Source organism: Morone saxatilis, unplaced genomic scaffold, assembly GCF_004916995.1.
Source record: "Morone saxatilis isolate NCDOM2014 unplaced genomic scaffold, NCSU_SB_2.0 Contig6, whole genome shotgun sequence".
NCBI lineage: Eukaryota > Metazoa > Chordata > Actinopteri > Moronidae > Morone > Morone saxatilis.
In genome coordinates this window covers 13,816,002-13,830,561 of record NW_023340206.1, presented here as the reverse complement: position 1 = coordinate 13,830,561, position 14,560 = coordinate 13,816,002, and the positions used below count along the sequence as shown (strand labels likewise).

The following is a 14,560-nucleotide window of genomic DNA, read 5'->3' as shown; positions in this document are numbered from 1 at the left end:
TACATTCTGTGTAACAGTACTACGTTCTGTAGTATAATGTGTAACAGTAATACATTCTGTGTAACAGTACTACATTCTGTAGTATAATGTGTAACAGTACTACATTCTGTAATATAATGTGTCACAGTACTACGTTCTGTGTAACAGTACTACGTTCTGTGTAACAGTACTACAGTCTGTGTAACAGTACTACAGTCTGTGTAACAGTACTACATGTTAACTTCCGGTTGTTTTCATGGAAACAAGAGTGAGTGAGGTGACTCCTGCTCAGTGATTGGTCCAGACAGACAGTGGTGATGATGTCATCAGTGAAGGTGGAGTCTGTGGTGAAGTCGAGCGCTCTGATTGGTGAAGGGCCCGTGTGGGAGGAGTCGGAGCAGATGTTGATGTTTGTCGATATCGTCGGGCAGAAAATCCACCGCTGGAGTCCAACGACCAATCAGATCCAATCTATGGAGACAGGTAAACCAATCAGCACGCAGGAAACGGTTAGTCTCACCTGCCCATTCTCATCTGTCTGTTTGTCCTCAGGTGACACAGTGGGCTTCGCAGTTCCTCGCAGGTCAGGTGGTTACGTTGCAGGTGTGGGTCGCAGCATTGTGGCCGTTGATTGGTCAACTCAGACAATGACATCATTGGTGGAGGTTGACAAGGACAAACCCAGCAACCGACTGAACGATGGGAAGGTGGATCCTATTGGACGCCTGCTGGCAGGTGAGTTTGTCTACCTGTCTGCCTGTCTGTCTGAACTGTTGTTGCCATGGTAACAGTGTTTGCTGTCTCAGGTACAATGGGAAAAGAGGTTCAGAGACAACAAGGATCTTTGTTCTCTGTGACCTCTGACCTCACTGTGAGCAAACACCTGAGCCAGGTAAGCAAACTGGTCTGTCTCTGACCTGTCTGTCTGTACCTGTCTGTCTCTCTGACCTGTCTCACTCTCAGGTGGATATATCTAATGGATTGGACTGCTCTTTGACCTGTCTGTCTGTACCTGTCTCTCTTTCTGACCTGTCTCACTCTCAGGTGGATATATCTAATGGGTTGGACTGGTCTCCAGATCAGAAGACGTTTTTCTACATCGACAGTTTGTGTTTGACAGTCGACGCCTTCGATTACGACTCAAACACAGGACTCTTTGGTAACTGTGTACTTGTACTGCAGTACTGCGTGTATTTCTGAGTATTTATACTTCACTAATCATTTGTGTTGCCTAGGTAACCGTCGTGTGGTGTATCGTATGGAGGAAGGGGAGGGGCTTCCAGACGGGATGACAATTGATGTTGAAGGTCGTCTCTGGGTGGCGTGTTACAATGGAGGACGGGTCATCAACATCGACCCTGTAACTGGTTAGTTATACTGATTCTGATGTTACAATGGAGGACTGGTCTTCGACCCTGTTACTGGTTAGTGACCAGTGTTAGATACTGGTTCCACTGGTTACCATAGCACCTGTTGTATCCTCTCAGGTGTGCGGCTGCAGGCGGTCTCTCTGCCTGTGATGAAGACCACCTCGTGTTGTTTTGGAGGTCCGGACTACTCCGACCTTTATGTGACCTCAGCCAGTTTGGGCCTCGACCAATCAGAGCTGAGACAGCAGCCACTGGCCGGACACACCTTCAGGGTCAGACTCACCTAGTTACACTTCATTCACTCACCTGTGTTCACTGTCACACACCTGCTGATAGTCTGTGTGTGTGTCTACAGGTGACTGGACTCGGGGTCAAAGGGCGTCCTTCAAACTCATTCTCTGGATAATTTTCAGGAGACTCCAACGGCCAATCACAACACTGATCCTCAACAGGAAGTGATCAACAGTTTGATTGATTAATCCTCACTGTCAGAAACTGTTAGCAATCAATAATTATCGAACTGGATCAATAATATTAATAAATGGTTAACTATTAAGTGGAGTTTACGCAATATTTATTGTAATTTGAATGAATAAAGTAAAAAACCAACAGCCAATCAGAAACAAGGAAACAGTGACACAGACATTTAACAGCCAATCAGAAACAAGGACATTTTGCGTATGATTGTGATATCGTCAAACAGGTCAGGTGATCACAGACTGCTCAGGTAGATGAGCAGCTGGAAGAATGATGGCTTTAGTTCAGTTTCAGGGTCCAGATCACCCATCTGTGTGTGAGTCAGGGTGTTCAATAGACACTAGAGGATCAATAACTATAATTGTACATAAATCACAACTTATTAATAATATACTTTATAACTATTGCAGTGCTGATCAAATATGGATCCAGATTCTGTTACTGCGTTATTTATATTTTACATATTTTAGTTAACTGGAATACGAGATCGTGTGTGAAAAGGCGAGCTGCCATTGTTTCCTGCTACGGATGATTTGGAACCTTGAGCAGCAAATGAGAGCAGCTCAACTCGCCGCTGCAAAAAAAAAACAATTAGGAGACAACAGTGATGGTGTCGGGAGACAGGGTGCGTTTATTTACACCACCAAGTGCAGAATCACCACCAACAACCAACAAACACCACACAGAGTACGAGCAACGCTACAGTTCTCTAGAAAATGTTTGTACACGTAGAAAACTTTGTGCTGTTTTTACTTTTTTTGTCTTCAGATGATCTGAAATAAAGGGGGTGGGGGGGTGGGGTGGGGGGGGTGCTGATAAAGGACTGCTTGGACCGGACTCTCCACAGGCCGACAGGGACACCAAGAACAATGAAGGACAACACTACAGTTCCATTCTGTTTGTCCATTTTGTCCAGATTTTTCCAGGTCGGTCCTCCACGTCCCTTTAGGTCTTTCCAGGTGTGTCCCTCATGTCTACTCCTTCATGTTCTGGACAGAAGTTGTCCTCCAGTGTCTTCAGTTTATCTTCAGTTTAATCAGCTCACACTCTCAGCTGTATAGAGACAAAGTGGGTGGCCATGTTGTGTTTTGAGCTACAGCGCCCCCTCACTACGACACCTTGAACTGCAGTATACACCTGAGTCATCAGCAAACTTGGATAATATTAGTTAGACTGAGGTTGATGTCTCTGATGGTTGAGGGGTCGGGGTCAGGACGTGGACTGGGTCGAGCAAGAGCAAACCAGAGCCATTTTTTTTGAATGATGATCTCATTAACACTGTTTACTTCATGAAGGGAGCCAGACTCTCTCCAGCTCTGGTAAGGCTAGGAAATACAGTAGAACACAATAGAACACAATGTAGTGAAAGGAAGTAGAACCCTGTACAAGATCCAGTTCAAGACAGATCGAAAGGAACCCAGAACAACCACAGAACCACAGACCTACTGACGCATAACCAGGACTTTGGAGGCAGGCACTTTGAAACCTGCAGACCTTTGACACAGGAAGAGAACCTTTAGTGGTTTAGTGGTTCACTTAAAAAAAGTTTCCTCACCAAGTAAATTAATGTTCATCCAAGTCAGCCATGAGTTTCATGGAATTATGAGGTATTTGTGTATCCATGTTGGACCGGCTCATCAGGAGCACCACCAGTGGTCAAAAGCGGCCCACGGTTTGTTGTGTATACTTGTGGTATTTTTAAAAAGTACATCTTCTTATCGTACCAGTTCTCCTTCCACCGTTTCATTCTGGTTAAGTAACTAAAACGGCCTAGTTGACTTTTAAATTATTATATTTTTCATCTGAGAATGAACTTTAAATGTTTGAGCCCACAAGGAAAAGAAGCCCTTAAAGTGCTTAGAACTGGGACTCTGAACACCCATTCAATGACAACTGGACATCTCCATGTACTGAGGAAGACCATGTGATATCATCAAAAGCTCAACAACAGTTACTGAGTGTTTCTTATCTAACCAGATTGACACCAGATCAGCATGTTGATGTGGTCAGATCAGAAATGAGGACAGCTGCTGCTCAGTTAAGATACTTTAAATGGACACATTTTAGAATTTTCAGGCCAGAGTGGAACAGGTAAAGGTCAGAGGTCAAAGGTCAGCTGGTGTCTGGGCATCCGGTCTGTGCAGAAACGGACCAATAAAATAACATAAAAAACATGATGTCATCAGTTCACATCGATTGATCAGAAATGTTCAAAGTGCTAATTGGTCCCATCGATTAGAAGTGGGCGTGACGTCATCGTCCTCTCTCTCTCTCTCTCAGTAGTGCTCCTCGGAGTGGGCGGGGTCACAGAAGAAACGAGAGCTGCGTTTGGCCGATCGGGCTGTGAAGGGGACGGTCTTCAAAGCTGCAGGTGAGACACATCAAAACAGCCAATCAGATAACAGACCTTGCTTACCTTTGACAACGTGTATATAAGTGGTGGCGTGTTTACCTGTGGTGAGGTGTTTACCTGTGATGACATGTTTACCTGTGATGATGTCCTCTATGGCGCCGTCCTTCCCTTCATAAACATGGCGGCTGTCTTTTCCTTGTCGTCGTCTAAGCTCAGTGATCAGCTCCTGCTGCTGTCGCTTCCCTCTGTGGGACGGAGACTGGAGGGGAGGAGGGGGACAGTTTGACCGTTAAAAACAAATTACAGGTGAGCTGTCCTTTCTCACGTCCGCCATGTAATGAGTGGTCAAGTATTTTAGGTTGTACAGATCAGTCAGGTATAGGCCAAAGGTCACCATCTTACCTTGGTCTCCTGCTCCTGCTCCTGTTGCTCCTCCTGCTCCAGCTTCTCTAGTAACATCTGCTCTTGACGCCTCCTCTGCTCGTTTTCCTCCTCTGCCAGCTGAACACACACACAGTAAATATTCAACTCTGTGGGAGTGGCTTCAGATTCAGAGACCACACCCCCGATGGGGGGTGTCATCATTACTCACCCTGTACGCTTTAATGAAACGAACAAAGATAGGGAAGAAGACCGACGGTGGCATTGTCTTGGAGCTCTCGCCGAAAAATTTCACCACATCTTCAAACGCATCCTAGAGTGAAAATTGATCACCTCGTTAGTTTTTACAGTGTAGGTTGAAAGAATTACATGATCAATAGCAGGATTTCTAATTATTGTTTCTAAATTACATAGTTTAGGCAGCAACAGTCATCCTGCTGCATTATGATTGGACGACTGTAACAGCGTCTCACCTCAGCGATGCGTGCGTCCTCCTGCAGCTTGCTGAGTCTTGATTCGTTCCTGCTGATGAAGTCTTTGAGTGTGCCGTTGTGTTGAACACTGAACTCTCTCCAGGTGAGCTCCATGCCGCGTTGTAGCTCCTTCACATCACACAGCACATTCTCCAGACTCACTGCACACAGGTAAGGAAACAAAGGTGAGCATCACAGAGTCTGATGTGTTTGCAGTGTTCTGATTGGTTGACAGACTCACCTGCAGCCGCTTTATCGACGTAGTGAAGCTCATTGTAAAACAGAGCCACTGAAGGATATTTCTCTCTCACCACGTTGCCGATGTAATGAAGCAATGTCTGTTTCCTGTCGGTTGACTTCGTCTCCAGCAGCTGAACACAAACTCACAAACCTCATTATCAGGTCCTCATTCTTTAAACTCACTTTAGTCCAATTAAAAGATAAAGCAACTCTTAGTGTGCTGTTATTTGGTATGTTATTTGCTGCTGAGAGGTAAAAGCAGTCATCTGTATACTTCATCAGAACTGAAGCTGTCAGTATAGGTTGTCAGAACTCATCGACAGCTTCAGAAACCCCCTTTCTCACATCAGATTAGGGCGGCGGTAACTTTCTGAAACTGAGTCCTCATTCTGTGACAGGTGGGTGTGATTGTCCGTTGAAAAGAATGGGCTTGTTGAGCAGAGTGTGTGTGTGTGTGTCTTACCAGGTCTAAACTCTGCAGTTTGAACCCATACACAGCTCCCCTCTTACTGCTGTTCATATAGTTCCCCAGAGCCAAGATGATCTATAACAACAACAACAACAACCCTCTGAAACTCATAGTCACATTATGTACAAAAGATTATCTATGCATACTGTATATAAATATACATCAATTAGCCATAACATTGTGACCACTGATAGGTGAGGTCCTATCAGTCCTGTCAACAGAGTTGATGTGTTAGAAGCAGGAAAAATGGCAGGCGTGAGGATCTGAGCCACTTTGACAAGAACCACATTGTGATGCACGACTGGGTCAGAACATCTCCAAACCTGCATTTCTTGTGGGGTCTTCCCAGTCTGCAGAGGTCAGGGTACCTATCAAAGTGTGTCCAAGGAAGGAACAGAACCAGAGACAGGGTCAAGGGGGCTGAAGCTCATTGTCAGGTGGGGAGTGAAAAAGGGGCCCTGGCCCCGTTTTGGGGTGGTCCAAGTCCAACAGATGAGCTACTGTAGCTCAAACTTTTTTGCTTTTGGGGAAAAAAAACCAAAAAGTTAATGCTGGTTCTGATAGAAAGGGGTCTGTTGGTCTGTGGCTGCATAACATTATGACCATCAGGGAGCCCAGGTTTTGGCTGATCGATGTATATTTATGTATATATATGTAGACCCAGACTGACCTCAAGGATCTTCTTGAGCTTCTGAGATGATTTTATAGAAACTGAAGCAGCAATCATAGCGTGGAGTTGCTGAGAAAAAACACAACACAGTGAGAAAAGTCACATCTGTCTGTCCATATATATAATATACGTATGAATATATATATATATTTCTTTAGGTTTTTTGCCTATATTGCACAGGACAACTGAAGAATGACAGGAAAGGGGGAGGGAGATAGAGGGTATGATGAGCAGCAAAGGGCCAGCAAAGGGCCACAGGTCAGAGTTGAACCCATGGCTGCTGCAGCAAAAACTCTACCAGGTGAGCTATAGGGTGCCCTATAACTGTCTTCCTGTCTGGAACCTGTCTGTCTTACCGGAGTTAACATCTGGACATTGTCACTGAAGTTCCCCATGAAGGTCATGATCGACATTCGCTGATTGAGTCTTTCGATGCGACTGAATTGCATCATGAAGCGGTCTTCATCACTCAGAGCTTCCAGAGGTTTTCTGTCCCTCTCATATTGCCGTAGAAGCTTCACCTCTGCCTCCGTTGGCAGGAAACGCATCAGACACTCCACAAAGTCGACCCGAACCGTCCGCAGGTCAAACCTGCAGAAACACAAACCAGACTGTTCAAGGAGGTCCTCTAACAGATCTTTAAAATCAGACCTTCTGCTGGACCTCAGTTAATCAACCAGCAGTGTGATGAACTCACCTAATAGATATAATAAATATAATAAATAGTAATATAACTGTACGGCTTGTTTAAATCATCTACAGTCAGTCCAAACTGCATTTTTCATGATCGTCATCGTCACTACTTATTATTAGCTTGTTGCTACTGTTTGTTGCTGTACATCTGTCTGTCTCTCTCTCTCTCTCTTTCTTTCCCCCAACTGGTCAAGGCAGATGACCACCCAACTGGAGCCGAAGGGTCTGTCCTAGGTTTCTGCCTGTTAAAAGGGTAGTTTTTCCTTGCCCCCGTCACCAAGTGCTTGCTCATGGTGTACTGTTGGCCGTCTCTGTAAATGTTATGAATTGGCACTATACAAATAAAATTGAATTGAAAATTGAATTAAATATAAGGCACATCATCAGCCCCAGTTACATCTCAGATCTCCTTTTATCCATCCCCCGCTCTGACTGCAGAACTAAAGGAGAGCTTTGCTGTTTCAGCCCCAGAACTGTGGAATCATCTTCCCCAATCACCCAGATTAGCTGAATCCTTGGACTGTTTTAATCCTCTATAGGCCTTTTCATAGATCTGCTTTCCTGTGTTTGTGTACTTATCTCTGTCATCTCTTTATTTTTTTTTCTTTCTTGAAAAATTGCAACCTCTGTATGTAGGGGTGAGTTTTTTAATATAAAGTTTAAAGTTGAGCTTACTGGTTCAGTAACCAGGCTTAATTTGGCCTACCTCCGCTCCACCAATGCTCTATCTCTTTGCCCATTTTTCTAGTCAGGAGCTGGTGGAGTCAGGACTGCCAGTCGATGGATCTTACAGGTAGAGCTTATCGTACTTATGTCATTACTGGTGATCCTGTTGAACTTTGACCTACGTGTGGATGGCGCGACAGATGACCTCTGACCCCTGACCGGCCTTCCTTAGAGTTATGGCCAGGTTTTTGGCTCTGTTGGCCTCCAGCAGAGAAACTTTGGATGGGCCTTTCTGAGGAAGTTTTTGTCTGGACAGAGTCAGGTCCACTGCTGGACCCTGAGCCTTTGTCTTAAACAGCTCCTCAAACCCTTCCACATCCAGGTCCTGAGAGACAGACAGTGACAGAAAGACATATTTTTAGGAGGAGACAAGGTGAAAGTAAACTTTTCAGTCCATATTGATGCCTTGCAGGCTTTCTCTTCAACCTCCAGCAATAAGACAATGTTAATGTTAATGTGAGTGGAGTCAATAAGTGAAGACCTATTCACACATAATAGAATCAAGTCAATAGAAGATCAAATAATTTTGTTAAAAATTAGTCTTTGTTTTACCTGCAGGATGGACTCATCGTCAATGTCATTAAAGACGGTCCCATTGATCTGACTCGGCTTCAAGGCGACCCAGTTCAACACTGGCATCCTGAACTTGGTCTGGATTGGCTTCTTTATCTTCACCGCTACACAGCAGAGGGAACGACAGGTGAGCAGGGCGACAGGTTGTCCATGTTAGATTTACTGTGTGAGTCTACAGGTGTGTTCAGACTGAGTGGCTGCAGTGTGTGTTTATTGAGCACAACCAAAGTCCACTGTAGGTAGCTTGAACTATATCAGACAGATAGCGTTACTCCATCTGGAGACCTGGTGGGGCTCCATATTGTGGAACTTTCTATTCCCTATCAATTTCGACTCTTCTCATCGAGTAATGGTTTAGTTGACTATTATAACTAAAATAATTTAAAGTGATTTAAAGTTTGAAGCAGATGTTTTGATATCTTTTAATCTTTGACTCACAAAACACTTCCTGTGTCTCTGTATTAACTTTAAATGCTGTTTCTCAAATGTTCCTCGCATCAGTCTGAACACACATTAAAGAGGTTGATCATTGACCTCAAACATGTGACATTAATAAAACACAAACCAGCCAATAGCTGGCTTTACTGGGTGCTGATGTTTCCAGTTTCCAGGTGATGGAGGGATGATAGCGGGATGGTGAAGGGATAGAGGACAATGGAGGACAAACTAGAGAAATGGGCGGCTGTGGGTAGTCCACTGATTAAAGGATTGGCGGTTCTTCTTGGGCAAAACAGTGAACCTTAAACTGCTTCTGATGGTCAGATCAGTAGCTTGCTGCCATCAACGTGTCAGTGAATGAGCAGCAAAGACTTCGTAAAAAAGCCTTGGATGAAATATCAATGTAGCCATTTAAGATGATGGAGGATGGAATATTGAAGATGGAGGTTGAAATAAAGATGGGGGATGAAATAAAGATGGAGGAAGCAGGAAGATGTGTGATGGATGTTGAAGATCATAAGGAAACGTACAAAATAACTTGAGAGGACCCTCTGTCAGCAAAACAAGAGAGAAAAAACCAACATGTTAGTATCATACACTCAAAACATTGTTCACATTTACCATAAGAACTGAGAATTCTGGCTTCTGATTGGCTGAAAGGTGTAGATGAACTTTTAGTAACCAGACTGTATATCCACACATTTGTTCTAAATTACTGCAACAATATTGCTGCTTGGACTCAGATATCAAACGTCGGAGCTTCCTTGAACACATCAACATGGAGAGTTTTTCAGATATTAGTGATCTTGATAGAAAAACAGTTTATGTATGTAGTATTTAGAGGCATCACGTGCTGCATCATTTGAACCCTCTTGTTCAGTCTCACCTGCAAGTCCCGAGTTAAAGATGACCGTAGGCGACCCCCCCGAGCCCGGGAGAGGGGGGGCCACTGGTGGAGGAGGGGGAGGCATGGGTACAGAGGAGGACAGCTCACTGGTCCGACAGGGGGGAGGAGGAGGAGGAGCAGGGGGAGGAGGTACAGGGTACGACCCATTAGACACTTTAAAGACAAAGAGAAGAAGAAAGAACTGTTTAGTTGAAGAAGTTCACTGATATTTTTTGGAGTATTTCTACTACTGCAGTATGCACTGTATCATTCAGTATCTAAAGCAGCCTGCTGATTGGTGGAGCTGAAACTCACCTGTGCCTGGCATTGGTGGTGGGGGCGGGGGAGGTGGCGGGGCTGGCATTCCTGGAGCTCCGCCCATCCCTGGTCCCATGCTGTGGTAGGCTACGGTCTCAGGACTGAGGGAATCAATCAGGTGAGCCATCACTTAATGGTTTCTGTTCTCCTCCAAGCTAACTCCTGACATATTGTTGATAATATTAACCATATATTAATATTAACAGTGTTCAGCAGACAGACACAGACTAACACCACGTTGTGTTAATAATTACTGCTGGTGAACCTCAGGGCTCCATTATAGTTTTCATTTATAAATTCATCTGTAGGTAGTTCACCTGAAAAACCCCAAACAAAAATTATTCACACGTTTCAGATGTGACATCTTAAAGGTTCGTTATGTTTTAGTAAAAGTTTTTTTTTTTTTTTTGGCCACTTGGGGGAAGCAGTGCAATAAAAATATCTGCTCCATTGTGTTCTCCAGCTAGTAACTGTGACTGCTGTCAGCAGGTAGTCTACACTGGTGTCTCTCACCTGGGGGACAAGTTAGGACAGGGGGGAGGTGAGGGGGAGGCAGAGTCAGCCACCCCCCCATCCCCCTCTCCTCTCTGTGGTTGTGGTGCTCCAGGTCCTCCGGCCTGCTGGGCCTCCTGAGCCTGACGCTCCAGACGACTCTGACGCCGGATTGTCTGGTCCTTCTCCCGAACCATCCGCCGCAAGGTGTGCACCTGAGAGTTAGCACTCGCATACACCTCCTGCACAGGTAACAGGTGTTAAAGAGACAGTTGTTCCGTTAAACATCTCTTTCATTATCATACACAACATGTTCTGTCTCCATGGAGACAGAACATGTTGTGTTGTTTGCATGGTTGCTATAGTAACAGCACTGACCCGGACATGGTCCAGATCCTTGTTTGTTTGCATCAGTTGTTTCTCCAGTTCGACGATCTTCAACATCGCTTCGTTCTCCACGTCCAGCAGACGCTCCGACATCTGTACACAGAGAGACAGGTCAGTACGACAGCTGTCTGTCTGTCTGTGTTGTTCTACCGGTCTATCTCTATCTGTGTAACTCTCTGTCTCACCGTGCCCAGGCTCTCCTCCAGCTCTTCGACTCGTTCCAGAGCGGCAGTTTTGGTCTCTGCGTCCTCCAGCAGCGTCCCAACATCAAACACGTTGTCCAGGTACGCCTGAATCTGCACCTGCAGCCTGTCGCTCTCTGTGTGCTTCAGCCTCTGTGGTGAGACAGGTAGAGAGATAGGTTGACATTGAGACAGGCACAGGTGTTTGCTCTCCTGTGATTTGAGAGTGGTCAGATGTTACCTCCAGGTGTTCATCAAGGTTCAGTTTGGTGAAGTCGTACTGCAGGTGGACTCTGAAGTTCATGTCCTCCACCGAATGAACCACGATGTTAATGAACTGCATACAGGCCACCTGACAACCGTAACCGTGGTGACAACAGACACACGCTCAGTTAATGACCACGTATTAAACTGCTGAAGATGTCCCATAATTCAGTTTTGATCAACATGAAATGATCGTCAATATGTTGAATTCAGATAAAACAGGAAGTTGGGTAAAAAAACTACTGAGTCAGTCCAAATAAACATTGTAAATAACGGAAAAATAACGGAAAAATTGCGGAAAAATAACGTAAAGAAAGTGCTGATGAAGTTCAGAGTACCAGAAAGTCGATGTTGTCGTCTTCGTTCTTAAAATGTTCCATCAACTTCTCGAAACGCATCGACTCTGAACACACCTGCAACACATCAATCAATACATCAATCAATACATCAATCAATACATCAATCAATACATCAATCAATACATCAATCAATACATCAATCAACACATAATTGTAAATGTATGTATGTTGTTGTTGTTTACAGTTTTGAAGTTGTCGAAGGCTGACAGGATGATCTCATGTCCTCCTCTGACCAAACAGACTGCCGCCAACAACTCCAACACCAGAGCCTTCGTCCTGAAACACAGACAGTCAGAGAGACAGTCAGAGACAGACAGACAGTCAGAGAGAAAGACAGTCAGACAGTCAGAGAGACACAGACACAGACAGTCAGTGAGACAGACAGACAGACAGACAGTAAGCAGAAGACAGTCAGACAGATAGTCAGAGACAGTAAGCTTTATGTAGTCAGTAGAAACAGACAGACAGACAGTTGGACAGACAGACAGTAGTACCTGGGGTTCCTGTTGTTGAGGCTGAGGGCAATTTCATTGACAGCATGAGGGTGAGACATCACCATGTTGAAGCCATACTGAGGAAGAGGTGGACAGATGAAGATCAGTCACAAATGTTCAGGCTCACACTTAAGAACCACGTTTATAATTTTATCAGTGGGTTCCTTAATCTCTAACATGAGAACCTAAACAGTTGGTAGCAAAACTTAAAGTGTCTATATGCAATATTCATTAAACTGTAGTTAACAGCGCCACCAGTGGTCGTTCAGTGAACTGTAGTCAGCGTCCTGTTGCTCACGCTCCATACACTGTCCGTAAGCGCGAGTGAGCAGCTACAGTTAGCTTGCTGGATGCACCTGCCTCGCATTGCTCTTGGCTAGTAGAAAGCTAATGTTAGCTTTTGTACCGCTACATTATTTATTGTTGGCTAACGTCACTGTTTGTTAGAATACATATGTTAGTATCATGGATCACGTTAGCTGGGGAAGCCTCCATTTATATGCTAACGTTAGCTAGTGTTGCACACTGACTCACACACACAAACTGACTCACTGACTCACACACACTGACTCATTGACTCACACACACTGACTCACACTGACTCACTCACACACACTGACTCACTGACTCACACACACTGACTCACACACACTGACTCACTCACTCACACACACTGACTTACTCACACAAACTGATTCACTGACTCACACACACTGACTCACTGACTCAGACTCACACACAGAGTCACTCACACTGAATCACAGACTCACTCACACATACTGAGTCATTCACACTGACTCACTCCAACTGATTATACAGAAATAAGATGATTCACAGTCTGACTGATGGAATCTTTGATAATTAATAGATTAATTGTACAATAATATATGAACTGTTAGTATGACGGTTGTTTCTGCATTTGAATACATTTAAATAATGAAACATTACCTGGTAGTTCATGATGGCTCTCAGACACATGACACAAACGTGAACGTCGTCTTTCTTACAGACAAGCCGCGAGTTCTTCAGAGTTCGACGACTCGGCAGAGTGTTGGATCGAGTCACCAGAGTGGAACTACGGACACAGAGAGACGTCCTCAGAGGGTCAGAGTGGACTTTATCTGATGAGTGGATCCTTTTATTTTTACATTTGTTACCTGATGGAATGGCGTGCTGCGCGGGGTACGGAGGACGATGGGGACGGGAGGCTACAGTCGCCATGGAGATCCTCTATGGACCGACTCCACGGAGAGTCTATGGACGAGACCTCGCCTCCGGTCTCTGACTGCTCGCCATCAAATCTGAACACACAAACAACAGCTTAAAGGGTTCATAACATATATAATGATTTATAGAGAATATAATGAAAGATAATATACTGTTATACATACATATATATGTATATACTGTACACAGTGAGACTTACGTGACGGCGTACTGAGCGAAGGACAAATACTCGACCAGAACATCCAGACCTCGATTCTCCTCATTCAGAAATTCTCTGACCCACCTATAGAGAGACAGACAGGTCAGATAGACAGACATGTAGGAATGTTAATTAATCTTTATGTCATCACAAACAAGATTTCTTCATGTGAATAAAGGACATCAGAGGTCCAATTTATAATCATTTATTAATAATAACAAAAACAGGTGGTCAGACAGACGGCGGTCAGATAGACAGGTGGTTAGACAGACCCGATGTGGTTTGTGCGAAGTGAAATCTCGAGCTCTCTGAGCATCTGAGTTGACTCCTGAACTCTTCTTCTGAACTTCTGCAGACAGACAGACACGTTTTTTTAAAAACAACTGTTCAAATACAAAAATACTGTGACAATCCATTAAAGTGTGACATCATAGCTGAGACTGACCCCCCTCTGATGTCATTATTAAAGTGTGACATCATGCCGTTGTAAACAAACTGACCTTGCGCGTTACGGCGGGGTCGAGAAAGCCTCTCAGTTTCTGGATGTAGGTGTGTGGAGGGTTCTTCACCTGAAACCTCTCCTGCATCACACACACATACACACACACACACACACACACACACACGATGAAACTTCGCCCACCAACAACACCTGTGTGCACCTCATCCAAAAAAATCTGTTCATCCTACAGACAGGTGAGTTTGATTTTTAACTAAGTTTAAACACAATTAGAAGGTTCCTGCAGTTGTACTGTAGCACAAGAGTTGGGAGGAAGTCAAGTTGAGTCACTGCAGTCCTGCAAGTCCAGCAAGTCGTACGTAATTCTGAGGATCTTCCAGTCCCCACATTAAAATTAGTCAATGCATGATTGAGATAATTTTTCAGCTGATAGAATAACCGATAATTACC

The 14,560-nt window shown here is 44.5% G+C and overlaps 2 protein-coding genes and 1 long non-coding RNA gene across 6 annotated transcripts in view; 2 read left to right on the top strand and 1 right to left on the bottom strand.

The window, feature by feature from the left end:
• Positions 1-228: 228 nt before the first annotated feature.
• On the top strand, positions 229-1,905 carry rgn (regucalcin). The gene is made up of 7 exons (XM_035677958.1): positions 229-462; positions 532-714; positions 786-871; positions 1,024-1,138; positions 1,215-1,346; positions 1,467-1,621; positions 1,705-1,905. Exons 1-7 carry the CDS (start codon positions 297-299, stop codon positions 1,753-1,755), a joined length of 888 nt encoding a protein of 295 aa, XP_035533851.1. The 5' UTR covers positions 229-296; the 3' UTR covers positions 1,756-1,905.
• A 2,182-nt stretch (positions 1,906-4,087) lies between these two features.
• Positions 4,088-14,560, bottom strand: part of LOC118340113 (formin-like protein 2) — a 14,966-nt gene continuing 4,493 nt past the window's right edge. The window contains exons 3-28 of one of the 2 annotated variants that reach the window (XM_035677977.1): positions 14,151-14,231; positions 13,923-13,999; positions 13,651-13,734; positions 13,382-13,525; positions 13,173-13,299; positions 12,225-12,301; positions 11,913-12,006; positions 11,710-11,784; positions 11,349-11,459; positions 11,111-11,260; positions 10,917-11,018; positions 10,560-10,780; positions 10,044-10,147; positions 9,729-9,902; positions 9,373-9,393; positions 8,384-8,508; positions 7,954-8,156; positions 6,769-7,003; positions 6,413-6,481; positions 5,737-5,817; positions 5,275-5,404; positions 5,034-5,194; positions 4,772-4,873; positions 4,582-4,680; positions 4,315-4,438; positions 4,088-4,191 (exon numbers count right to left, since the gene is read on the bottom strand). In XM_035677977.1, the coding sequence (XP_035533870.1) occupies positions 4,103-4,191; positions 4,315-4,438; positions 4,582-4,680; positions 4,772-4,873; positions 5,034-5,194; positions 5,275-5,404; positions 5,737-5,817; positions 6,413-6,481; positions 6,769-7,003; positions 7,954-8,156; positions 8,384-8,508; positions 9,373-9,393; positions 9,729-9,902; positions 10,044-10,147; positions 10,560-10,780; positions 10,917-11,018; positions 11,111-11,260; positions 11,349-11,459; positions 11,710-11,784; positions 11,913-12,006; positions 12,225-12,301; positions 13,173-13,299; positions 13,382-13,525; positions 13,651-13,734; positions 13,923-13,999; positions 14,151-14,231 (3,060 nt within the window). In that variant the 3' untranslated portion in view covers positions 4,088-4,102. Of the gene's footprint in view, positions 4,192-4,314; positions 4,439-4,581; positions 4,681-4,771; positions 4,874-5,033; positions 5,195-5,274; positions 5,405-5,736; positions 5,818-6,412; positions 6,482-6,768; positions 7,004-7,953; positions 8,157-8,383; positions 8,509-9,372; positions 9,394-9,728; positions 9,903-10,043; positions 10,176-10,559; positions 10,781-10,916; positions 11,019-11,110; positions 11,261-11,348; positions 11,460-11,709; positions 11,785-11,912; positions 12,007-12,224; positions 12,302-13,172; positions 13,300-13,381; positions 13,526-13,650; positions 13,735-13,922; positions 14,000-14,150; positions 14,232-14,560 lie in introns of both variants that reach the window. The other variant, XM_035677978.1, reaches the window with a different exon arrangement.
• On the top strand, positions 4,094-14,088 carry LOC118340118. Of its 3 annotated transcripts, XR_004797355.1 has the most exons (7): positions 4,094-4,197; positions 8,390-8,531; positions 10,004-10,164; positions 10,654-10,788; positions 10,932-11,036; positions 11,120-11,209; positions 13,234-14,088. It is a non-coding gene; the product is annotated as an uncharacterized LOC118340118 (long non-coding RNA). The 3 variants fall into 3 exon arrangements; XR_004797356.1 differs by lacking the exon at positions 10,004-10,164; XR_004797354.1 differs by having other exon boundaries at positions 10,004-10,788.